The sequence below is a fragment of the Vespula vulgaris genome, chromosome 3 (genome assembly GCF_905475345.1).
Source record: "Vespula vulgaris chromosome 3, iyVesVulg1.1, whole genome shotgun sequence".
NCBI lineage: Eukaryota > Metazoa > Arthropoda > Insecta > Hymenoptera > Vespidae > Vespula > Vespula vulgaris.
Window position 1 is genome coordinate 3,028,183 of NC_066588.1, and position 27,538 is coordinate 3,055,720.

At 38.8% G+C, this 27,538-nt stretch overlaps 1 protein-coding gene and 1 long non-coding RNA gene across 5 annotated transcripts in view; both read left to right on the top strand.

The window, feature by feature from the left end:
• The window catches only part of LOC127062296 (uncharacterized protein CG43867), a 107,255-nt gene that overhangs the window by 1,351 nt on the left and 78,366 nt on the right, over positions 1-27,538 (top strand). For all 4 annotated transcript variants that reach the window (XM_050990228.1, XM_050990230.1, XM_050990229.1 and 1 more), the window contains exon 2: positions 14,069-15,409. In XM_050990228.1, coding sequence (XP_050846185.1) covers positions 14,339-15,409 — 1,071 coding nt within the window. In that variant the 5' untranslated portion in view covers positions 14,069-14,338. The remainder of the gene's footprint in view (positions 1-14,068; positions 15,410-27,538) is intronic.
• LOC127062312 (uncharacterized) lies at positions 15,426-26,269 on the top strand. The gene is made up of 2 exons (XR_007781118.1): positions 15,426-23,365; positions 24,325-26,269. It is a non-coding gene; the product is annotated as an uncharacterized LOC127062312 (long non-coding RNA).

Below are 27,538 nucleotides of genomic sequence, written 5' to 3' on the forward strand. Positions count from 1 at the left end.
GAGAGATATAGATAGAGACAGATGAATGAGACGTTACGAGCTGTTTCGTTTACAAATACAACTAGTTGTATGTACATATCAATTACGTTAGTCGTTAACGTACTCTCGCAATAGATCAACGTCTTGTCTTTTACGTTCTTTTCTCTCTCTCTTTTTCTTTCTCCCTTTCATATATTTTCTATATATTATATACGTAATATAATTGGTATAATTAATTGTTACATGATAGTTCATACATTCGTACTTCGAACAAAGTGAAAACACATAAACGTCGATAGGACGCTCGCTATTATCATTCGTGTAAATAAGCTAAATACTTATTTATTTACTTATTTACGTTCCGAAGTTCTCGCGCGCGTTTCGATTGTAAATCAAAATGGCGGCCCACCGGCGTAGCAATGTAAGGTAGTGGTGTAGTTTGGTTTAGTATATCAGTAGATCCGCTTGTCGTCGCGTCGTCGTCTCGTACAAATCGATGGAGTTTCGGAAATTATTCCGGAAATTTAATACGCCGTCGAAAGAGGTTTGTTTATCTCTCATCCGCGTTTACCTTGATTACGTAAGCGAAACGACTACCGGTATACCTACATAATCTACCTATCTACCCATATACGTACGTACCTACATCATACATACATACATACGTACGTACGTATATAAGCATCAATGTATAGAAGCATAGTACGTGTGTGTGTCTGTGTGCGTGTTCGTTGTTTTATATGGATCAGTCTTCTTTGTACCTACATGTGTGTATACATACATATGTATGTATGACGTGTAACGTGCGTACGCGTTGTACCATTCGACTCGCATATTCACCAGAAAGAAGAAGAGAGAAGAAAAGTATTCTCAGAAGATATAGAAGCGCTCGTTTGAAAAGCCTTTTCGGCCGTTCTTTGGATCGTTGCTTCGACGATCTCTCGGGGTGATTGTACTCGTAAAAAAGGTATTTCTGGTATCCTTTCTTAAGGACCGACAAAGAAGGGAGAGAATGAGAGAGAGAGAGAGAGAATTCAGAGCTCGCTTCTCTCGAAGGAATCTTCTTCCTCAATCGCCTTTTCCGAGTATCACGATATGCCGTTCGATTGAACGTTTTAGAAACGTTTCTCTTAACGAGGTATATACTCTCATAATGAGAACGTTTTCATAGTCGTTCTAACAAACGATACCTTTTAATACAAAGTTTTATTGTATACATACATACACACATATATATAAATACATATACATTATATATATATATATGTATATGTATATGTATTTATATACGTATTTTGTGTACACACGTATCGATAAATCCGAGGGACTTTAGAGAGAAAATATTTTTCTTTCTATTCTAACAACAAATCCTCATTCGTTAAAATCGTATTCGATTGGCTAAGAACGTTCTTCCGTTTAATACGTATCTCGTTTTCTATTGGTGATACCTCTATCTTCGAAGAGTTACTTACTTATGATTCGTTATAATAAAACAAACGCATCTCGGCTGATTTAATAAGCATAACGAACGTTTAACTCCGATCATATCCGATAGATGACACTTTTATCGATAACTTTTCGATCGTTTTTCTTTTCTTTTTTTCCTCGATATGGCGGGTGTTGTTAAAGAGAGAAACGTCTTATTTCCTCTCGAATAAAATACGTCGTGGAGATGTTTGTTATAACGAGTTTCTAAAGTTACGTAAACTAATATTTTTCTAATCTTTCAAATGAAAAGATGTCGAAGTGAAAATATTATCGTCGTTAGGATACGAAAGAAAACGTCACGTTCAAGACGTTATTAGTTAATTGATAATAGTTCGCAATAGATACGTAAATAGAAGCTCTTAAAGATTCATCTATCCTTCACCACCGAACACTTAATATAATTTCAAAAGCTTCGAAATATATTCGAGAAAACTCGACGATTAAGTCGAACGTGAGTCTAAATCTAATTAAGTATATATTTCCTAAATAAATAGATTCGACCGAAATCATTTGTTTATTTTTGCTGACACGGTCTGATGAGAAGTAAATCGTTAAGTCGAACGTGCGTCGTAATTACATCCATATCGTTCTGATATAGAGGTTAGTTACATCGAACGATAAAGCTAATTTAATAGGAACACGAGAATAAAGCGACAAAAACTCCTATACAATATTTAAAATCAATCGCTACTTCTTTTCGAGACTTTTTAGGTTAACCCTTTTTTTTTCAAATTATTTTTCAAGCTTTTAAATCATCTAATTATCTTTGATACATCCTACATAACGATGAAAATTCACTCTCTTGCTATTATGTGATCCGCCATTTAATTAAATACGAAAATACGTCGTTAAAAGTTTCGAAAAAAAAAGAAGATCGCTTCGATGCGTCACCCCTCTGCCCCGCCATCTATCGTCTACCTTTTACACGTTTAATAAACGCCGATAAGGGCAAACGACCGATCGGCAGATGCTCGTTACGTATTTTTATCTCTCTCCTTTTTTTTTCTCTCTCTCTCTCTCTCTCTCTTTCTTTCTTTCTTTCTTTCTTTCTTTCTTTCTTTCTTCCTTTCTTTTTCTTTCCTTATCCTTCTTATTGTTAGTATTTGCCTTGCGTCTTCGTTTTCTACGAAGAGCCACGTTTTCTTCGATCCCCACAAGAAGTTACGAACATCGAAATGTCTTCGACGTGCCGATGCATTCTAGTCTACGTTTTATAAACTCCTTACCGTTCACAACGATACCCAACTTTATATTCATTCGTTTCACTACATTTATTCCTATCGGATAATATTTTTTATTTGAAAATAACTTTCTTTTTTCTTTCTTTTCTTTTCTTTTTCTTTCTTTTTTTTTTTTTTTCATTTTATCGGTAAAAATTTTTCTTGCATTGATTTAAGTTTTATAAACTCTTCTTATCGTTCATTATCATTTATTTCTTATTCATTCGTCTATGTATATATATATATATATATATATTTTTTTTATCAAATAATATCCGTTTAAAAGCAACTTCTTCGTTCGTTTTCTTGTCACAATTTTTCGATCGTTTTTTTCTTTTTGCACTTTATAATGATTTTTATCGTTCACAGTGATTATTAATTTTGTATTCATTCGTTTCTAAATAGAAAGTGGGCCGAAAGTTTTTAGACGATTTTAAAAATCGATTGCTCCTATTTCAAGTTTTTTAAGCTAATCGTTTCTTTTTTCTTTTCCTTTTTTCTCCCTCTATGATTGTTTAATCATAGAAGTCTAGACTTTTTATCTGACCCTGTATTTCATTCGACAATATTTTTCGTTTGAAAATGTTTTTTTTTTAATTATTATTATTATTAATTCTTTTTTCTTCCATTTTTACATTTTAAAATTCTTATCGTACTCGACTTTGTTTATATTCATTCGGTTAGTTTTTACGTAACCTATTTGCATTAGATAATTTTTTAAAAACAACTCTTGTTTTTTTTTTTCTTATCATCTATTTTTCTTTCCCTTCCATTATTTTACGTTTTATAAAATTTTTATCGTTCGGAACGTTTCTCGACTTTATATTTCAAATTCTCTTTGCATATTTTTTATTGGATAATATTTTTCATCTATAACTTTTTAAAATAAAATCAAATCAAATAAAAAATGAAAAAAAAAGGAACATTTTCAACTTTGTATTCGTTCAATCTCTCTACACACATATACAACTCCATCGAATATTATTCATTTATAATTTTTTTACAATAAAATCGAATGAAATAAAACATTAAAAGAGAAAAAAAGAAACATTTTCAACTTTGTATTCGTTCAGTCTCTCTACATACATATATAACTCCATCGAATAATATTTCTCATTTACGAATAGTTTTCTTATCACGAATTTTTTTTCTAATCTATTGTTTAGATTCAACCGTAGTAACGAGCTTTTAAAGCTAGAAAGAATAGAAGTCTGTTGTAATACTGCAACTCTATCCTTTCTTTCTACGCGTGTAATAGACGACGATAAGGTAGAGACGAGTAAGTACGTGCGTTAGAAATACTTATTTACGTAGAACGTTAATAACATTACTCATTTTCTTTTTCCTGGAAGGTACATGTACGGACTTTGCTATTTATCGGTCTTTATTACCAATTTTTTATCGTTTTCCTCGTGAGTAAATAAGTGAGTAAGTAAGAAACACGAGCACACGTTTCTGAACTCACATTTTTATTTTCACGAGCTAACCATGTTATTCTCTCTCACTCTTTCTTTCTCTTTATAAACTTTTATTTTTTAGCTTTCTCTTAACATTTTTTTTTTTTTTATTTATAACTTTCGAAGATTACAACGAAGACCAGAGATATATCTGGCGTGAACAGGACCCAACCTCACCCCCTAAAGACAAACATGAAAGTTGCATCTTCACTCCCTTTCCCTTCTCTGCCTATCTTTTACTTATCGTACATATTATTTCTGTCTTCTTTTTTTTTCTATCTCTCGATTAAGTACGATTTTAACCACGAAGAAAGACATAATCAACTTTGTTGTATAAAAGAAAAATAAAATAAAAAAGAAGGAAAAAATTGTCCTTTTTGTCGATGAATAATACGTTTGCTCAACAAAATATTATTTCTTTTGATTTTTTTTTTTTTTGCTAGACTCCACCCTTTCGTTAGGGTGCTCTGTAAGGCAAAGTGCTCTTTAAATATTTGTAATCATACGTGGATACGTCTGTAAGCGAGAGATTATTTAGATGTATTAGAAATTGGTCTGGTTTGAGAAGAACGTATTGCGATTGAAAAATTACAATCTATAATATTCGGGTCTCGATTAATCTCGTCTGGAAATTTGGATATTTTAATGATATTTTTTTCAGAGACGTTTTTCTTAAGATAGTTGAAAATACAAAGGTGGATTTTAATTGGTAAAGAGTTCGTTGTTGTTGTTGTTGTTGTTGTTGTTGTTGTTGTTCTTGTTCTTGTTGCTATCGATGTTGTTGTTAGATGCATTTTCTTCTCGGTCTGGAACAATACCCGTGTAAAATAAACTCGTGTTGTGTTCGAAATAACGTGCGTGGGCTTGTTGCAAGACTCTCTCTTGTCTTTTCGTTTGTTCGTTTTTCTTTTCATCTTTCTTTTTTTTTCTTCTTTTCTCTAATTCGCAAATACTAAAAATTATACGAAGAAAGAAAACGTTTCAAGAATAGACTCGAATGATTAAGTAATATATTATATTTATATTAATCATATAAACTCACTTGCATCGATCAAGACAATATATAATATACAAAACTTTCGTCGGTCAAATCGAAAGTAAATTTTAGGCTAAACATAAATTTAACGTAAAAAATATAATATTAAAATAAATTTTAGAGTAAACGTAATTTAACGTAATAAACGTAAAAAAAAATGTATAGATTTTTTTTCCCTAATGCGAATGATTAAAAAGAAGAAGAAGGAGGGTTGGTGGTGAGGGTAGTGTAGTGGTATTATAGAAGATGAGTCATGTCCAAAAGAACAAGGCGTCGATGCTCAACTGACTGGCCGTCATCGGTGTTGTCCTCCTCCTCCACTTTCTCTCTCTTTTTCTTCTTCTTCTTGCTCCTCTTGTTCTGCTGCTCTTCGTCATCTTGGTCACCGTCGTGTGCGACGTGAAAAAGTGGAATTAGGTACGGCCCGAAACTCGATCTCTCTCTCCTTTCGTCCAAACAAAGGAATCCGAGAGTGCAACGCGATATTCAAGTTTACTCGTTGCTTATACAGATCGTCATCGTCGTCTTCGTCCTCTTCGTCCTCTTCGTCCTCGTGTGTTATGATTTTGGCTCTCTTTTAACGGTAAATACTCGAGGATGGACTGTTTGTTAGAAATTTTTTTTTTTTATTTTCTTTTTCTTTCTTTTTTTTATAAAACTCGTAGTTTTATAATCTGGAAAAGGAAAGGAAAATATAAAGAAATTAGTCTAGAACCTCTCGAAGATGATAATTGATTTTTAATTACGCTTAAGATTGTTGAGTCAATCAATAGTATGTAACTATTTATGATGTAAGAAGGGGAGAGACCATTCGACGTTTTATTCGATTTTACTGTTAACGATCTTTCCTTAATTATATTCTTTCACTGTTTCTTTTACAAAGTTTGTAGTCTTATATTTTGAGAAACAAAAACAAAAAAAAAGAGAAAGTTAAGAAATAAGTAAACTTGAAATCTCTCGAAAAGGAGTGATTGATTTTTAATTAGTTTTAATTACATTTAGGATCTTTTGAATAACACTCAGTAGTTTATTTACGACGTAAGGTAGAAAGAGAGAGAAACTGTTCGACGATTTATTCGATTTTATATTATTATTAATAATGCTTCCCTAATGATTTTTTTCATTACGTTAACCCTCTCCCTTATTTATCAGCCCATTAACGATATTTTAATCCATTCCCCCATGTAACTTTTTCGTTATCGCAAAACCATTAACCTAACTCGACGTTTTCAACAGTCGGCAAAGTTCGGAAGGTTTTCTCGTGAGTTACTTAGTTGTTCTTCGATCATTTGCTTGGAAGGAAGAGAAAGGAAGAAAGGAAAGTTAAGTTCGAAACATTAGACATCGTCGTCGATTTTCGTAAGACGATAAGTCCGTTGTCTTGGCAGTGACAAATCGGTGATGCAAGAAGAGTAATGTCCGAGAGTGTAATGTGTACGAAGTAATGACGAGAGAGAGTGGAGGAACTATAGTTATTACGGTAGTATAGTTAACTCTTTTTTCTAATAATTCACTTGCCTGGTTTTCGTCCATTTTTTTTTATCTATAATACGTAAGAGAAAGAGAGAGAGAGAGAGATGAGACAAGAGAGTCGAACTATACTTATTATAATAGTATAGTTCTTTTTTCTAATAATTGACCTACTTGGTTTTTATTCATTATTTTTTCTCAATGATAAAAGAGAGAGAGAGAGAGAGAGAAAAATAGTCGAATTTTTGTCATTTTCATTTTCTTTTTCAATAGAAAATTGAAATAATCCCTGATCTGTCGTATCTTTCTTTTTCTATCTATCCATCTATCTAATCTATCTTTTTTCTTTTTTTTTTTTTTCATGAGACTTCAACTTCGAAAACGAGCTGTCAGAAAGTTTTAAACTCGTTTCGGGCCTCCTCTCTCGTTTCCTCTTGCCTAGTTTCCCTCCCCCTCTTCTTCCACCCACCCTTCTCTGTTACTCTGCAAACCGTTGTATCGTCGTTCTCCCTTGTTTCCTCGGTCGTAAACTTTCGAGGCTTCGAGATAGCGCGTTTTCAGGCGAGAACATCCCTTTTGGAAGACGATGCTCGTCAAACGATATCTCTTAAAACAAGCGCCCTTTACGAGATTCGCCATTTGACGGGCGTGTTTCTTTCTTAAATCGGAGCGACCTCGTCTCTTCCTCTTCCTCATTTTCTTCTGTTTTATTATTATTATTATTATTATTGTTATTATTATTATTATTTTTTCCCCCGATGAATTCTATACTCTCGAAGTAAAGAAAGAAGGTAGGAAGAGAGGTAAATGTAATTTGAAGGTCTTTCACTTTATGCTCGTTGACCAACGAGAAGGTGTTTAGTAAAGCTTGTAAAATATTGAAGAGGAGAGAAAAAATAACGGAAGTAGAAAATTTGACGGAATAGATTTGTATTCGTACGATTTGTATGAGAACGACCGACGATGAGGAGGAAGACGACGACGAGTTACGAAGGTGAAACGGAGTAATGCGTTTTCTCGCGGAAAAGGCAAGACCATGCGGAAAAGCGTTCGTATGTTACGCGAGGAATTATAAAGAGCGTCTCTTGCACTGTTGCTATAGTCGAACAGTAGCAAGTACTTACTAGTCCATGTTGAAAGAAGAGATGGCCGAGTGGCACGGAAGATGCTATTTACGCACCGGAAATGACGATAAATACGAAGCGTGGTTTGTCGTCAACGTGACACGTGCGAACTTGTAATTCTATCTATCAGTACAGTTTCTATTATGTATTTTCTTCAATTTGTCTTATACATACATACGTACATACATACATACATACATATATAAAATGATACATCAGATAAAGTACAGTTTTTATTATGTATCGTCTTTAATTTATTTTATATATATTATATAATGATAAATCAGATAAAGTACAGCTTTTATTATATATCTTCTTTAATTTATTTTATATATATATATATACATAGATAGATAGATAGATAGGATAATAGATAGGATAATTAAATCGAAATGAATAAATGGACATGATTTTTTTTCTTTTCTTCTCTCTCTTTCTATCTCTCTCTTTCTCTCTTTCGGTTTTCTTCACTTCCCGTGGCTCGTTCGCTGTATTATCGGGCAAAGGACAGTTCCATATTCCTCGACGTTTCCGACGTAAGGCCTCCGTGCATACCCTTTCTATACGCAATTAGCATTCACGATACATTCCCGTCACGTATCCGCAGGATAGTTTCTTCGCACGCGACTTTGAGCCCAAGCTTCGAAAGAGGAAGACGACTAACGACAGACGAAGACGGTTAGACGATCGTGGACGACACACGAAGAAGGAGAAAGGAGAAGGAAGGACGAAGGTGGAGCCAAAGAAGAAGGATTTTCTTTTCTTTTATTTTCTTTTTTTCTTTTCTTTTCTTTTCTTTTATTTTGTCTCTTTTTTCTCTCCTTTTCTTTTTTTTTCTTCCTTCCTTTCTTCCTTCTTTTTTTTTGGCGTTATGGGGTCGCAGTTTGAACGACGACGGGTCAGGTAGAAACGTCATTGTCCTTCCCCCCCATTGACAATTTGAAGAAGCGACGTGCGCCCTTTTGCATATTACACAGCTAGCACGATCGAATAAATTATGCTTCCTCTCCTATTCGCCGAAAAAGAATCGCATTCGTTCTTCTCCCGCGGAGGATCTATCGGCCCATAAATAATACATAAACGGGGATATACCATCGAATTTCGAGGAGCGTGAATCGTCCTACGACGTTTTCTAAAGAGGAGGAGAAAAAGGAGGAAGAAGGAGAAGGTGTTGGAGTTAGAGAAGGAAAATTATGGAATGGGGGAGAAAAGAGAGAAAGAGAGAAATGGGAGGGGATGATACAAGAGGGATGAGTGCTGACCCGATTTAAAAGAAGATGACCGATGCTGGAACGAAAATCTAATAATCGTTATCCTTCCAAATTCTCCGAATTTCTTTCGAACCAACGAACGAGGAGAAAGAGAAGGAAAGAAGGACTTACGTCTTCCATCTTCGATGTTTTTTCTTTTCCTTTTTTCTCTCTTTTTTTTTATATTTCGATACATCGACCATGACGTTTTAAAAATCGTTTCACTTCCTCGATATAAGTTTAACTTTCGTACTGTGTATGATATGTACACCTAGTATATATATATATATATATATATATATATATATAGATTATATATATATATTCGTTTATGACAAGTATATAAATATGTATGCATATAGACGAGCATAACTCGGGACAAAAAGCATGGAAACGGAAGGAGACATTATTTTCACTGCTTTCCCGTAAACGATCCGTCGTCCCTTTGTACTTACGATTCACCGTGTCTACCATTCGTACGACGCACTTGTTCGTCGTTTCCCTTTGTACGTACATACCTTCGTCCGTGAACATAGCATTTTATATACTTTTAAGTTGAACCGAGGAGGAGGAGGAGGAGGAGGAGGAGGAGATAAAGGAAAAGATGGCTTGGAAGAGGAAGAGAGTTTGGTAAAAACGTTGCTAACTAAATTAAAGGCATTCTACTATTTTCTCTCTTTTGTTTCCTCTTTCTCTCTTTTTTTTTTAATCCTCTTTTTTTATTCTTCTTTTTCTTTTTTTTTTTTTTTTTACTTTTTTGTTCTTTTTTTCTTTTTTTTCTCTGTCATATATTTCGGGAAAGAAATTTTCTTTATATATCGTCGTAAAGTAGTTTCCCGATGAAGTCGCGTACGTTTAATAAGAAGGTACCCTTTTGGGTTTCGAAGAACAAGGACCTTTTAAAATCCTCCGTATTATAACGAGCGTAACGGAGAAACCGTCGTCGAGATTGCGATGGGCTCCTTCTTTCCGTCGCGGCTCGTATAACGTGGCACGAGAACCGTTCGAAAGTTAATTCGAAATTTATTCATGGACACCACGGGACCACCCGTTCCCGCGTGTATACACATCTTCGTGCTTTTGCATATATATATATATATATATATATATATATATATATATATATATATACATACTTAGTATTTGTGCGAGCGCGCGCTCTGACACAGACACAGACACGCAACACCGTTTCCTCTCTTTTTCTCTCGTCCTGATCCATACAGCCAACGTAAGGGAGAACGACAGAGTAGTAAAGAGACAAGAAAGAGAGAGAGAAAAAAAGGAAGAAACTGCCATGCTATGAATACGTAATTTTATTACAATTAAGAATTAACCTGCATGTATATATGTATATACGTACGTACGTATGTATAGATAGACAGATGGATACACGTTCGTCACTTTCAGTAAAGAACTTGTTCCGTCCCACGAATTTCTAATTCCCGGTTTTTCCATTCGCGCGATTTTTTGGAGAAAGTATAATGGGGGAAATACAAAGAGAGATAAAAGATACGTATAAGAAATTTTTACGAGTTTCGTGAACTCTTCGGGACGGGCATCAACGGCCGTGTAAAAAGGAGTGAGAATTTTTCCTCAGGAGAAAAAGATGGAGACGGAGAGACATAGAGAGAAAGAGGAAATGAAAGAGGGAGAAGAAAAATCCGAAAGGAACGGCGTATCTGGCGAAAAATAAAGGACGTTCGTTTGCTCGTAAAACGAGCGGGATTATGTGATAGCCGGCGAGTGAACGGGAGAACGAGAGAGAGAAAGAAAAAAAGGTACGGTGAAAGAGAGATAGATAGATCGAGAGAGAGAGAGAGAGAGAGAGAGAGAGAGAGAGAGAGAGAGAGAGAGAGAGATAGATAGAGATCACGCTAGGACGTTCGATAGGCCATACCTATCTATGGTCCACATAAAAATCAGCACTGTCGATATCCTTCGGATAGATTTATAACGTAGTAATAATAAAACGCGTGGTGGAATATAGTGGCATTGGTGGCATCGATGGTGGTGGTGCCGGTGGTGACGATGGTGATGGTGGTGGTGACGGCAGAGCGGCGGTGGCTTGCTTTATTAAAGCGTCGTAAGTTTATGCAGGACCGGTGGTATAGGATCGATGAAACGAGAAGAGGTTATATGGAAAAGCAATGTTCTCTTTTACTCTCTTTTCTCTTTGGTTGCGTTAGTCGCGTACGTCGGTGAAAGAAAAAGAAAAAGAACAAGAAAGAAGGAGAAGGTAGAGGAGGGAGAGAAGGAAGAAGAAGAAGAAATCGAACGCAACGGAGACGACGTTTCTCCGCACGATCGATCAATCGTGTCGAATAGAATAAAAAATGCAACGCATCGCGCCGGATGCAACGTAGGCGAGTTCGAGTTTGAGCTCGAAAAGAGACGGAAAGAAAGAAAGAAAGAAAGAAAGAGAAAGAAAAAAAAATAGAGAGAGAGAGAGAGGAAGAGTGGAGGAGGGGGAGGAGGGGAAGTAGACTTATCGACGATTCGTTCGTTCATCAAAGTGCATTGCGCAACACGATGTTATTCTTGGAGGCGTCTCGTGTTCTCGAACCGTTTGGATTTTCCTGGTCGCGTCGCGTCGCGTCGATCGAGTGGAGAGGAGAGGAGAGGAGAGGAAGCGGACAGAGGAGAAAAGAGAAGAGAGTTTGACGTTCTTCGGCTTATCTACGAGTCTAGGAGACGCGATACCGAGGACGGTTTGAATTATTATTACCAGTCGATCGGTCCTATAAAGAGATCTATGTCGTTCGTTCGTTCGTTCGTTCGTTCGTTCGTTCGTTCACTGTCCGACACGGTACGCAACATGGCGCCGCCTTCGTTCGATGCGTTAAGCCCGAGGCTAAACGACATATTCGGCTTACGGATTATTATTATATAGCTTTATACAATACGAACGTATCCACCTTGGCTGATGGTGAGATGGGTCCTGGTGGCCCATTGTGTTTCGAATAATTCTACGCCCAAAAGCGATATCTCGCTTTCCTCCTCTTCCTCCTCTTTCTCTTTCTCTTCCTCTTCCTCTTCCTCTCTTTTTCCTCCTCTTTCTCCTTCTCCTCCTCCTGCTCTTCGAATAATTCGACCGTTCGAGTTTAATCGACGTCTCGCGGTACGCGTCGCACCCGTATCATCCGATAACTATCCTCCCCGTTGGACTATCCGATAATTATTCCTTCTGTTTTCCCGGAATATACGAGAAATTTCTTCTCCCTTATTCTCTACGAAATTTCTTTTCTCGTTTCGTTTTTCTGTTTTCTTTTATATTTTTCTTTTTATTCTTTCTTTATTTTTTTTAATGTAAATACATATCAGTAAGTTTTGTTAGGAGAGTGCACGAGGGAGAACGTTCCTCGGCTATATTCCTTGCGATCTTGCAATACCAAAGAGATGAAGATACACGATTATTATACAAGCTCTCTCTCTTTCTCTTTCTCTCTCTCCCTCTCTCTATGTAAATATATCTATTTCTATGACGACGCCGACAAGGATGAGAACGACGACGAGGATGACTTCGAATCAACATTTCGTGATAAATTAGCTCGGGAATAGAAGAGCACGGGAAATATGTACATATATACGTTCCTTCTTTAGTTAACTTGTAAACCGCATATTCACGGAGGTGTAAAGTTTACGCTGGAACTCTCACTCGAAATACATGATACTCGTATTCGCGATCCTCGGAATTCCTTTGTGCATAGCCGACACGACTTTCCCTTCCGGAGGGAGCACGTCGAATGGAAGTCGTCGAGATTCGACTCTCTACGTGTATTTTCTCTCTACGTTCGTTCTGGTCTTTTCTCGTTTCTCTCCTGGATGCTTTTTCCGAGTACTTAATAAACGAACGATAAGACAGAACAAGAGAGAAAGAGAGAGAGAGAGAGAGCCAAGTTCATCGTCAGACGTTCTCAGCTACAGGTTGTCGAGAATTTTTCTTTTCTCTCTCTCTCTCTCACTCTTTTTCTGTCTTTCTCTGTCTCTCTTTATCTCTTTTTTTTTCTTCCATCGAGTGTCATTGTGTCTTCGGTGGCACCGACACTCTTGCGAGAAAAAGACTAAGAGAGGGTGAAAAGATAGAAAGGGGCCTAGCTGTAAGCTCGAAAAAGACAGGAAGAGGTCGTATAAAAGGGCCATGACCCTCTTGAAATTTACTTCTCTCGCGGTCCTTGGTATTATTTCTGGACGAGGATGGTGTTTCCGGCGGTGCTACCAATTTGTATAATTACTGTTTTCTCTCGAAACAAAACCATCGAGTTCGTCGTTGCTTTCTTTTTGTTGGCTACATTTTACATATTTCTCTGTCTCTCTCTCTCTCTCTCTCCCTTTCCCTCTTTTTTTCTTATAAATTAATTGTTGTTATTATTATTATTATTATATACAATTATAATAAGAGTTATTGTTATTATCATTATTATTATTATTATTATTATTATTATTATCATTATTTTATTATTATTATTATTAGATGGCGATATTATCAATCGGTATGAATTTCTCGTCTCGAGGAGACGTTTTACTGAAGCACGAACGCAAAAGTCACTCGGCGCGTTCCCCCATCCGGCTTTTCATTTCGTTCTTTTTATTACCGACCTTAAAATAAACTTTGAAGCCTTGCGACAGTGGCGTCTTTCTACCATTGGCTTTCTCCCTCTCTTTCGTCCCTTTTTCCTTTCGTCTTCTCCTTTCGTCGGTCGAAGACGGCAAAGGAGAGTCAAGGGTGAGGACAAAGGGAAAGAGAAGAAGGAGGAGAAAGAGAGAGAGAGGAGACGAGAGGAACGCTTTGAGAGACACCCTCATGGAGTTACAGCTTTCAATTTAGTAGAGCAAACACTTAGCGTTGGTTAATACTCGCATCTCCCTTTTCATTTCCTGATTCAACTTTGTCGTCGTCGTTCTCGTCGTCGTCGTCTTCGTTCTCGTCGTTGTTGTCGAAAGATTCCGCGTAAATCCGTTCCAAAAAAAAAAAAAAAAAAAGAAAAAATTTTTGGTTTTTTGCCAAACAGTCAAATGTTACAACGTGGAACGATTCTGTTCGCAGATTTTAACGGTCGTAACGAGCGAGGATGCCGTGAACTTAAACGACGATGATCGACGAGGGAAGAGCACACGAGCCGTTCAAGGAAAATTATCATCGTCATCATCATCGTCATCGTCAACAACAACAACAACAACAACAACAACAACGTCGTCGTCGTCGTCGTCCTCGTCCTCGTTCTCGCGAGCTTCCCTTCTACTACGTGATCTTTTGATAAGAATAGAAATATCTAGCGATCTAGAGGAGAAGGCAAAACAATAGAAGACGAAGAGGATGGACGAGATACGAGGCTCGCCGGCACGTCGTCTGTCTCAGATTCTCGATCCGATCGCACGGCTAGCGACGGACTTTGGTTCGAGCTCGTCCGCACCGTGCAGCCCAAGACTCGGAGCTCGGGCGCACGAGTCGACGAGCAACGTTGGCCAACAGCAGCAACAGCAGCCGAGTACGCCCGAGGGCATTCGGAGGCAGCAAGTTGCTTCCGAATCGGCTCGAGGATTGTCGAGCGGCCCTGACAGTCCGCGATTATGGCCTCGTCACTTTCGTCAAGCGCCGACGCCACCGCCAAGGCCGCGGCATCAGGGCGCGACTCCTCTCAATAACAATAACAATAACAACGGCGGTGGTAGCGTGGGCGGAGGCGGAGGCACCGTTGTTGTTACCGGAAGTACCGGTGGCACGATCGTTCACTCGCGTGACTCGCCCTACGTAAACGTGCCGAACTTGCTCTTTCAAAAGGAAAAGAATTTCGCGGATTCCTCTAGGGGCACCGGTTACGTCGAATTGCGCGATCCGAGCAAGAGCAAGTGTAGCCCGTACGATTTTACCTCGGAATCGAGCGGCCACGTCGAATATGCCGATAAAAGAACGTTCGCCGCGCAAACGGATTTCGGTCAAGCTACGAGCAATCCTTACGAGGTGTCTAAGGAATTGTCGTCGGCTCTTGCCAGAGGTAGACCCACCTTCGAACCAGGATCATCTTCGACCAGAGCTCATTTCGATAGAGCCTTCTCCTTCTCCGGTAGACATCAACCAGTGGACCATCAACAACAACAACAGCAGCAGCAACAACAACAACAACAGCAGCAGCAGCAGCCGGCAGGAAGACCGTTCGTCGAGAACAGATTGTTTCTCGATCAAAGGTCCGCGGCATCCGCGGCTTGCGCCGATTCGAAAAAAGAAAAACTCGAAGCCAGGCCGACTTATGGATCTTCCAAGAGTTTCGATGGCTATTCCAGCGCCGTCGAGGAACTCAATTGGCAAGAGAGATGTCTCGAATTGCAACTGGAACTCCATCGTAGCAGAAGCCAAGCTACCAGAGTACGGGATATGCTTCGGGAGAAGGTGAGCAAGCTTCTCTTTTTTCTTTTTTTTTTTCTTCTTTTTTTAACGAAACGAAACGAAACGAGCGAATCGATTTTCTTCATTCTCTTTTTCGTTCAACTATTATCGGGCTTATCGTTCGCCCTTTACGGCTCCCTTTTCTTGCACTTTTTATTACCCGAACTAACATACCGATAACTTTACGAGCGCTGAGGTCTCACGACTTTTTACGGGCCCGTTGAAACTTTATAAATCGTTATCGCGCGACGAAAGTATGAACGATCAGAGGCACAGAGAGAGTACAGCGAGAGGAGCTCGAAGGAGGAGTTTTCCACCTCCTCCTTCTCCTCCTCTTTCACGAATCGATATGCTGGCCTGGTCGTTTCGTGCATCGAACGACCGCATTGCGATTCGTAGGCAGAGCGGAAAGTACTTAGTACTCGAGATAGCCCTTCGCAACTATCTCGACCTATATTCTTTTCCAATTTTTTTTCTCTCTCTCTCTCTCTATCTCCATATCTCTATATCTCTATCTCTATCTCTATCTCACAAAGAGAGTACATCTTTTCAAATTATTACAAACACTTTTAACATACGTACGTATATATGTACGTTCTGAAAATTTCTTTTGAATTCAACAATTTGTTCTGAATAGCTTATTCAAAGTACTAAAACGGCACTGTAATTTTCTTTAACGCGTTTGTCCTCTTTGACCTATGCCGGAATAATCGAGATCATCTCGTTGATCAAATTCGCGTTGCATGCTGTATCGCATTCATTAAACGTGCCGGGAGCGTGCGCGTTACTACATATCGAGCTATCTCTCACTCTCACTCTCTCTCTCTCTCTCTCTCGACGGCCTCGAAACGAGCTGAATTTAGTCGCTAAATTACAAGTGACAACGACACGCGCCACTTTATAACGTTTTCTCTTCGTAGTTTACCGTAGTACATGCATACGTATTAATCGTTCGCGAATGAATTTTCCACGGACGTTCTTTATCGGGAAAAAAAGGAAAAAGAATAATTGTTAATATTTTTTTCTTCTTTACACATACATACATACATACATACATACATACATACATATATATATATATATATATATATACATGTATATACATATATAAACACACACGCGCACCTATATTAACGATCGACTTTAATTACTAGATTCCCGTGCCCGTCGGTGCAAGGGTCAGAAAATTGGTTCGATCGAATCTATATATAGGAAGAAATGTTTAACCGACATTGGGAGCTCTCTATGCCGTACTAGATTTTACTTTGCCTTCATTTCCGGGTATATCAAAACGTTCGTTGGTTCGTACGATAGGACGAAACGGTAATATTCGTACGAGTTAGGAGGGTGAGGGAACGAGATAGATAGATAGATAGAGATACAAACAGAGAGATAGAAACAGATAGAGAGAGAACGTTAGATAGAGAAAGAGAAGACAGAGAGAAACAGAGAAAGAGAAAGAAGAAAGTTTTATCCGAGGAATAGCATACGTCAAAGGAATTACACGAAGGGTCAGCCGTAGTAGAACATAACCGCCCAGTCGAATCGTTTTAGTATGCACGGTCACGCGCAACGATTTAGCGCGGCCACCCTACTAGATAAGGCACATCGTTGGAGGTAGTAGTAGAAAGAGAAAGAATGAGAGAGAGAGAGAAAGAGGAAGAAAGAGAGAGAAGTGGGCGTCGTAGAAGAACGGCCTGGAAAAAGGGGTTGTAAAGGCAGCGACCGCCGTTGGTCGTTACGTAGGCGGTGCATCCTAAAGAGAAAGAAAGAGAGAGGGTGAGAGATGAATAGATAGATAGATAGAGAAAGAGAATGAGAGAAATAGGAACGTGCACGAAAGTCCTTGACTCTTCAAACCTACCCCTTCCCCCTTCGGCCTTAAACGAACCTTAAACGAAATTGAATCACTTAACGAGAACAAAGAGCACCTGCAGTTCGGCCTTTAACTCGTTGTTTACCCGCCATCATTGTTCTTTCGGTAATCTCGCAAATCTCGTTAACCCTCTCAATTCTCTCTCTCTCTCTCTCTCTCTCTTTCTCTCTTTCTCTTTCTCTTTCTCTTTCTCTTTCTTGCTCCCTTCATTTCATCAAACCATTCGTTCGCTTAGATCCGTGAAAACTTCTTAACGCGAGAATTCGCCGTTTTACTTGAATTCATCCCTCCTGATATTCAACGTACTTAATAATTAATTAATTTACACTTACTTATCTATTCAGTTTTTACCTGAAGAATATGTACTTACTCACTCACATTGAATTCGATCGTGTTTGAAAATAAATGAGTATTCGATCGTTCCTAAGTTAAAGATAAGATGGACCATCATCGTTCGGTATCGAGGGTGAAAGGCGAGGGTGAGAGAGAGTTGTATAGGTACTTCGATTTCGTTACAAAATGCCGAACGATCGGACTTTTATTTACGGTGAGGCTAGTGAGATGGAAAGAAGAACAAAACAAAAAAATACGAAAGATAAAAAAAAAGAAAGTTAGATATTGGACCATTGCCAAACGTTATTGGGAAGTAAAGGGTGGTGGAAATGATGGGGGTAGGAGTAGGGGGTGGAAAAGAGGGGAATGAACGACGATGGAGAAGAGATCTTCTTTCTTCGCGTTATCGACGTCAAATGAATACGTGTTTATCGACGTAATATTCCCTCTTGGCCACAAAAAGAAAAGAAAAGGAAAGAAAAGGAAAAGAAATGGTCGCTCGTTTGCGAAACGCTGCAAAGATAGGTGTCGCGCGACCGATATCGAAGAGAAAAAGAAAGGTTTTTTATTGACGAGAGAACGAGACGAGGGATGGGAAAAAACATTTTTATTAGAAGACAGAGGACAGACAGCGAGCCAATAGAAAAGAAAGAGATCGAGCGAGTAGTCACTTTTCTCGTCCTTCCAAAGATTCTCCTTCTCGCTCATTAAGTTCGAACGTTTCTCGCGTGCGACCGACGAACAACACGGAAAAGGCAGCAACGCCCGTCAGGAGAGATAAGACCTTCTCTTCAACTCCCCCACCCACCCTCTCCCTTCTCCCTCTCTTTGCCTTCGCCTTCGCCTTCCCTCGACGAAGGCGAAGGTCGTTATCGTTGAGATGCTCGAGGCTTTCTCTCTCTCTCTTTCTCTCTCTCTCTCTCTGTCTATCTCTATGTCTATCTTTCCCTTTCTCTCTCTCTCTCTCTCTGTCTGTCTCTCTTTCTTCGCTCTCCTAACGTTCCCCGTTGCACAGCTTACATCACGAAGTTCGCTGCCCCCGACAGACGTAACCGTTTGTTTATACGGCAGAACGTAAGTACACGTAACTTCGCCATTTAGCTGCCACTCCTATCGATTTTTCCCTCTTTGCATTTTCCTACCCAATTTTCTCTTACCGCTTATGTACATATATGGATGCATATGTATGTACATACGTACGTACGTACGTACGTACCGAGATTCTCAGCTACAAATCGGTCGATGTTTAAAGAAAAATAAAATCGTCGTGTGTGTGTGTGTATACATGTGTATGTATGTATATACTTTGAGCTTATTCCATTTTCTCTTACATATAGTTATGCAAATTTTAACATAGCACTTCTTGAACTTTGATATTTCAAAGATATTTAACGAGGTCGACTATATTACATAGAGAAATGCGATTACCGGATGATCGAACATTTTATATTTTACTATTTTTTTCTTTCTCTTTCTCTTTTTTCTTTCTTTCTTTCTTTTTCTAGTATGTTCTAGTTGTGATCATGAAGAAAAGTTAATAGCCGGTACAAATATCCCGAAGCGTATACCATATACACGCGTATATCTATATATACATACATACATATATATATATAAATAGTCTCGATATATGTATATAGATATAGCCTCGACATGTATGTGTGTGTGTGTGTGTAGATATAGATATAGATATAGTCTCGGGAACAGAACTCGCGTGTTCTCTCTCCGGAGTTGACCTTTTCTCGCGTGACAGCAAGCCGCATTCCACTTTCACGGGCGCTCTTGGAAAATCGTTTTTAAAGAAATTTACGAAAGAACGTAAGTACTTCTCGGAAAATTCAACGCGTGTCTAACTACATACATACATACATACATACATACAGACTTAAGTTTTCGCGGAGGGTTTCGTAGAAACTTTCAAGGCCGACCGACCCTCCGCTCCTCCACCTCCTTTTACTTCCCATTCAATTGAATCTTGTTGGCTTCCTTTCTTTCTTTTTCCAACATTTCGAAATAATTATATACATATATATATATATATATATATATATATATATATATATATATACATACACACAAAAGACCGACATCTTTATTTTCAATAATTCGTAGTTAACGATGTGTAAAAAATTGTCGAAATACGTGTCAGTTTGAACATCGGACGAGGAAACACCGAACGTGCATAGAAACACACACATACACACGTGTACCACACACACGGTTATAAAAGAAAGGATCCAAAAAAGAACGGTGAGAAAAAGAGAGAGAAAGAAGAGAGAGGGGTGGAAGGGAGAAAGAGGAGCGAGCCATGCTCCGCGTTGTAAGCTCACCAGAAGAGAAACGAAAGAGATGGGAGGGGTTCGTAGGGATGAGGAGGGAGAGGAGGAGTCATGGGAGGCAAATGAAACGTTGACGAGGATTTCGCGAGTCGTGCTGAGTCGGAAATTATACGTCCGCCTCGACGGACACAACGTGTTTCCAACGTTTTTACGAAGCCACGCGCGTACAATGTTCCCTCTGTCCTCCTTCCTCTCCTCTCTCCAACCATCCCCTTTTTCTCTCCATCATTTTCTCTCTTTCATTCTCTATATCTACTATCCTTCTCTTGCTTTTATCCGGGCGATGGAAACGTCGAGTTAAACGGAAAATCGCTAAACCGTATCGCGGCTGACTGGCCAACAACGTACAGTGGCTCTCCAAACTATTCTCATCTCGGTTAACAAAACTCTTCCCCCTCCCTTTTCTCTCTCTCTCTCTCTGTTTATCTGTCTGTCTCTTTCTCTTTCTCGTGATATCTCGTCCTGTCTGCCGCCGACGGCTGAAACAACGGACGGAACGTTAAATAGAGCCGACTTCGTTATATTTTCCGCATGCAATTAGGAAGGATTAAAGACTCGATACGCGAGAATAAATTCATTTAGCGTGGCTAACCAACAGCCAACGGTTGTTGATGTTTTTCAAACGATATCTTTATTTGCACGATTGTATGCTCAAATGTTTTTCTATGTTTTGTTTCGTTTTCTCTCTTTTCTTTCCTTTTTTTTTTTTCTTATTTTTAAATCACTCCTCTCGTACGACAAGACCCGGTGTGTCCTGTTAAACCCGTAGTCTCCGTGAAACGAATTTTCTTTTACGAATCTATTATAATGGAGACGACGTTCTCTATGTTCGGACCGTCTACAGGATGGAAAAAAAGTTTGTAGTCTAGATCAGTACGTCGTTGTCGTTTATCCTTCGCGGTTGTCCTACTTTTTCTCTCATTTTTTTTTCTCTCGTTTTTTCTCTCTCCCTCTCATTTTTTTTCTTTTTTTTTTTTTTATGTCACGGACCGAATCGTGAAAATTTGTTCGAGATTCATCCGCGGTTCTTTGTTTGTCTCTCTGTGTGTTAGCTGCCACACTGTATAAACACAGCGGGGGATAGTGCGATGAGTAGAGCACGGGTTATTACTGTGATTGGACGGGCGCTTGTAATTAACTCTTCGGCATCCTGCTATCGCGATGATTCGTGTGCATACATATGCTACTATAAACCCTTCTCGGATGGATGTTATTTCACACCGGTATTTATAAAAAAACTCACACCACCTTTACGGTTTATCTCATTCATTTGTAAATTGATACTACGCCGGCAATGCGTGTCAGAGAATCCATTAAAAATCGATCCCCTTTGTGTAGTCGATTATTTTTTATCGCGAGAACGATTCATTTTGCGCGTTGTTTAAATAGAAAAAAAATAAGAAAAGAACAAAAAATTAAAGATATACTTACACACACATATATATATTTATATATATTTTTGTACATATATTTATATATTTATATATAGTTTGTAAACATTAATTTGCGGAAATGAAAAATCATTCTCTCTCTCTCTTCTTTTTTCCTTTTTCTCTCTCTTTATGCTTATACCGGTGAATGGGCAACTATTTTGCATAGATCTCGAGGGCCCAACAAAAGGTTCGCTATAATGTCGCTAAAGCTCGGATCTCCGAGAAAGCTTCGGCTTAATCTTCATTAGAATTTCTGATTTGCAATCCGAAAGAGTCGGAAATGTTGCAGGTTGCACGGGCTATGAGTACCACCGTTCCAACCTGCTCTCCTCTTTCTCTCTGTTCCTGGAGAAAGGTAGACCACCTGCTGTTAAATATTTCATATTTCATTTCGAGAATCTCGCTTAATGGCCGTCACCTTTTGCCCTTCGCTTTGACCGAAACAACGAAAAAGATATAAAAAGTAGAAAAAAAGCATAGAAATACAAAAAAAAAAAGAAAGATTATAGACCATAAATATCTAAAAAAAAATTCGTTCTTTTTTTGTGCTTTATTCGACGTAGAAAGCTTTTTTTTTTTTTCAAGATATCTCAGATGTCCCCTTGTTCCATCGTATTTCTGGCTGGGATTCGAGAGAATCCGACGATGCATCTGGAATATTTTTCTTCTCGCATAAATAGAGAATAGGTTGGTCTCCCCTCTCTCTCTCTCTTTCTCTCTCTCTCTCTCTCTCTCTCTTTCTCTTTCCCCCTACTATAAAGATCTGTTACTTTGAAAAACTTACGAGAAGGTAAAGAACGAAAAGCGACGAATTATGAATAAAGCTTTGCTCGCTCAGCTTTATTCGAAAATGCGAGACATCGTTCGCGACACTTACTCAAACATACGTACTTACTTTACTAGCTGCGTGCGTATTGTGTACTTACAAAAAGAGATAATGTATATATATGTACATACGTACGTACACACACATCATATATATATATATATATATGTAGATATATACCATACTTATAAGGTACACGTACATATGTAGACACGTGTAAGTACGTATTATGTACGTGTGTTGTATAGGTAGTAGCAGGAGCAGCGTACCAGGAGCATTGTTCGAGAGTCCTATTAATATTGCATTCCATCGGAAGTCCGTATACAGGGTAGAACGCGCTCCACATATAAAGTTCGTATCAATATTGATTCGCCGGCCGGCGTGAATGGGAGCTCTCGTGCAAACAGACAGGTCTTCCGCTTATAGAGATTTCAAAAGACGCCGTTCCCGTCGTCGATGCCGTACACCGGCTCGTCTGCATCATCTCCGAAGGCAGAGGAGAAACGAAAAAATTCTTCCTTTCATCCTTCCCTTCTCATAGACCCTTTGATAGTTGCTTAGATTAGTACGTATACGTGATTTATTATATTTACATATATACCCGTCTCAAAGATAATTCGTAACTTTAGCTCGAAACGATAATTCGAAATCCAATTCGGTAGACAAATACCAAAGCTCGGAGTACGACCTCAAGGACAAATTTTCATCCTTTGATATTTCATCGATCTTTCGTTTCTTACGTTTATTTTCACTTAGATCAAATATCGTTTGTAATTAACTCTCTCTGGTAATAACGAATATCAAAACATATACCGTGCGGATAAAGCGATCTACGCTTTCATTTTATATTTTATTCATTTCTCACGAGAGAAACAACCAACGACGACAACGACGAAGACGACGACGACTACGTTCTTTTATAGCATGCGATTCGAGATTCGTGCTATATCACGGCGAACATCATTCTCGGGTGTTTGAGATTCTCTTTCTCTTTTCTCTTCGAAAGGAAGTTTCGTTTCCGTGCTCGAAAGCGACAGCGGGTGTCCCGCTTTAATATCGACCAGGACGGAGGACGGATCTACTGTCTCTATTACTCCTTTTCGCATCCTCCTTCGAGCTTTCATACTGAATCTTCCTATTCGTCGTGTCTCGGTACTTTTCTTGATAACCGGAAAAGAGAAATATAGACAGAGAGAAAAAGATAGAAAGATAGAAAAAGAAAAAAAGAGAAAGAAAGAGAGAGAGAGACTTATATCGATGCTTATGCGTCAGACATTATGCAACAGGATGGAGATGAAAAACCAAGAAAAATAAAAGGAGAAAGACATAGAAGAACGGATCTTTTTCTATTGATACGGATGATGGTTCTGTACATCGAAAGCCCATGGGACCTATACGATTCAGCCACCCGTTACATTACCGTGAAATATTCGCCATTATCTTGATTTGTACACCTACAACCAACCGCTGTCCCCGCAGTTCGTCCTCTCGTTTGCTCGTTGTTCGTTCCTACGCTGTTTGCCCATAGTCGTTAATTTTTCATCCTAATTCATCACGGATACATTTCCCCATCTTTCTCTCTCTCTCTCTCTCTCTCTCTCTTTCTATATATATATATTTCCCACTTCTCTCGCTTTCACTTTCGTTTATAACTCGCGGCCAGCAAATACCTGTCACCTTTAATTTCTCTTTCTCTTTCTCTTTCTCTCTTTATTTTTCTCTCTCTCTTTCTCTTTCTCTATCCATCTGTCTGTCTATCTCTCTCTCTCTCACTCTCTCTCCCTCTGTCTCTATTACTCTTCCCTATTTTTATTTTTCCCTCTTGTTTCGAACGAATCGATCGAGCGCACTTTATCGTAGTTCGTGGTGCTCGTTGGGAAAAAAGCACGCTGGATCGTACCGCCGAAATGGAAATTGGATTTCTCTCGTTCGTATTGTGCATTTTAAATCGTTCCGAGAAGACGAAGCTTGCACTTTTTCAATTTTTTTTTTTCGGTTGGAACAACAGACAGAGAAAGAGACAGAGAGACAGAGAGAGAGATAGAGAGGAAATGCACGCGTATGTATGCAGAAACAACAAATGAAATATTCTCCCCCCCCTCTCTCTGTAGAAACGAGCAAATAGTACTACAAGTGGCAACAGAGGCTAAAACGCAAACCTCATTCTACGGAAAAGTAGACAAATTATTTCTCGAGATCGTAAAATCGTCATCGTTATCAAAAGTGGTATTGGAGAGTTAAGAAAAAGTGTTGTACGACAGAGAAAATAAAAAATATTTAGAGATAAGTATTACTTATATATCAAAAAATTAATAAAAATGTTCAACGAGATCGTTCAGTCTCACTTTTTTTAATCATCTTTTTTAACTCTGTCTAAGTAATTCGATAATAGCTCGATCGCATCGATTCTTCGGTATGTTCGTTGAATTGAAACGTCATCGAGTACACGGATGACATTAATAAGTGGCTTTTCTACAAATCGATCGATGCAACGTACTTAAGTATGTACTTAAGTACACAAGTCAACTTAGGCGCTCGCGTTTTCATTCTACCGTTGTTCTCAACGCTGTACTTTTCTCTTATACTTTTCCTTTTCCCTCTTTTTTTCTTCTTTCACGCAAAATATCAAACGTTTTAATAAGAAGCGGTCGTTTTTTTCGAAGATGGATAGTTATCAAATGTCATTCTCGTCGACGTGTTGTAGTCGTAACGTCGAGTGCATCTCTCTCTCCAGTTTCAATCTCATCCACAAGTTCTTTGTCCCTTCTCTCTCTCTTACACATCTTTCGAGTCGTTTTCATCGTCGACACCAAGAGAATGAAAGAGAAGGACAGAGCACGAAAAGAGAGAGTGGGAGAGAGAGAGAGAGAGAGAGAGAGAGAGAGAGAGAGAGAGAGAGAGAGAGAGAGAGAGAGAGAGAAAGAGTGAACGTAGAGGGCAGAGTGCCAAAGACACTGCCGGGTAAAGGGGAGGATAGAAGGGTGTCTCTAATTGGTCCAATCTAAGAGCTTGTCTCAAAGAGAAGTTTCCCGGTTTCCGTACTTGCTACCTTCCTGCAGCACACGTACGAGATCTTCTAAAGGCTTATGAGCGTCCACGTACTTTCAACCCCAATCCCCGTCCACCCTCCTTGCATATACATATACACACGTATACCAAGACACGGTGTTATATACTTATAACGTAGAAGTACTAGGTAGAACTAGGTACGACCGGCGTCTACACTCTGAAGAAGGACAGAGACAGTCCCTGGAAGACGCACGAAATACAAGTTGGAAACGCGACATCAGCAACGAGAGGATAGCCTCCAGACACGTACCAACGCAATGTCGTCTGCTCACCCTCATTTTCGCAGATCCAACGACGACGTCACGAGCTTCAAATCCCAACCCTTCCCTTTTCCTTCCATTTTCATCCTTTTCCATCCCTTCTCTTTCTATATCTCTTCTCTCTCTCTCTCTCTCTCTCTCTCTCTCTCTCTCTCTCTCTCTGGTATTTCTCTTTTCCTTTTTTTGTTTCTTTTTCTTTTTACTCTCCAATTTTTACAATTTCAAGTTTGACGGGTGATCGTCGAAACACGAGGATGTTGAAGATAATACTGAAGGCTAGCTTTCTTTTCTTCCTTCTTTCTTTCTTTTTTTGTTTCTTTTTTTGTTTTTTCTTTTTTTGCTTTTCTTCTTTTTTCTCTACTTCTATCTTCGGTATTACCAGAGAACGTAGGAGAAACAGGCATAGAGACGAATAGGAAACGTGTTTCCTACGAGATGCGAGACTCTCGAAAATGTCTTTCGCTCGTTCTAGTGGAGTACTTTGACTTCGGTGGATTGAAATGGGAATAAAAGGCAAGATTCTCTCTCTCTCTCTCTTTCTCTCTTTTCTCTCGTGTAGGAAAAGAAAGAATATTACAATCCGCGGTACTTGTAACTCTCGTGCTCGTTCTAATCGACGACGATTCTTGGATCGAGAGAGAGAGAGAGAGAGAGAGAGAGAGAGAGAGAGAGAGAGAGAGAGAGAGAGAGAGAGAGAGAGAGAGAGAGAGAGAGAGAGAGAAATAAAAGAGACGAAGTAGAAGCGGACAATATCTCCAATTAGCGGGCTAACTTTTTTTTTTTTAAACTTACTAACGAAACTCTTGGAGAAAACTCACGAACGGATTAAAACTTTCGCCAAAGAGACGTGGACACCTCTAGAACGTTTTTCTTCGATCTCTTTTGAACCCCTATCCTTCTACACGAGTATTGCTGCATTTTATTTCCTCGATCCGATCGATGGCTAGATCCATCGATCGATATCGCGTATTGTTTGCTTTTCTTCCAGTATAATAGTCGTCTCTTTAAAAAAAAAAAAAGAAAACTTCACGTGTTCACCTCGAGACGTCTGATGGAACCGAGAAGAGCGATCGATAATCAACGTGACTTTGTGCCAGTTTGATCGGGTAATACGCACAGTGACGCGTCAAATATTATTCGAAAATGTTATTCGAATGACTTTTTTCTCTTTGTTCTTTTATATCATTCGATTTGATAGCTTACGAAAAACGATCGCATAGATCAAAAAGGATTCGACTGACTTTTCTTTTTTCAATTTTTCTTTCCTCTTTTTGTTTTCCAAACATAAAGTCACACCAATCGACGACGTTGAACTAAATCAAGGCGATCTCATGTGTGATCGTACATGCGGTTAAAATAATAATGACAATAATAATAATAATAATAATAATAATAATGAAAGAAGCTAAGGGTACGGAGAAGACACTTTGAAGAGACGTTAATGTCTTTTCATAAATATTAATTGGACACATTCGTGGACGCGCTGGGAAAAGTCGCTCGTAAACGCGACCGCGAGGGCGGAAAAAGAGAAGCACCAGAGAGACGCTTCTCTTGCTAACTTTCTCTCTAGCATTTTCGGCCCAGTAGTGTATACTTAACGGTATTCCTGTGTGCATATACGCGTGTATATACATATGTGTGTTTGTGTGTATGTGTTCGTTTCTGTGTGCATTGCTGTGACGAGAACGGCGCCGCGACGCCGGGCATCCTGTCTGGCAAAACGAGGAAGAAGCTTCCGTGCCGAATAAATAGAGCTTCTTCTCAAAACCGGACTCTTCTTCTTCTTCTTCTTCTTCTTTTCCTTTTTCTTTCTCTTTTTCTTTTTCTTCCTTTTCTACGTTTCTTTTCGACTCTTATTCGCGTCGTACTTCCGGAGAAAAGAATAAAAAAAAAAAAAAAGGAAAAAGAATGAAAAGGAAGGAGAAGCTCGAGGCCATCGGCTACGTACGATGAACTTCTTTCGAACTTTTCGATACCTTCTTGAAAAAGAGAAGAA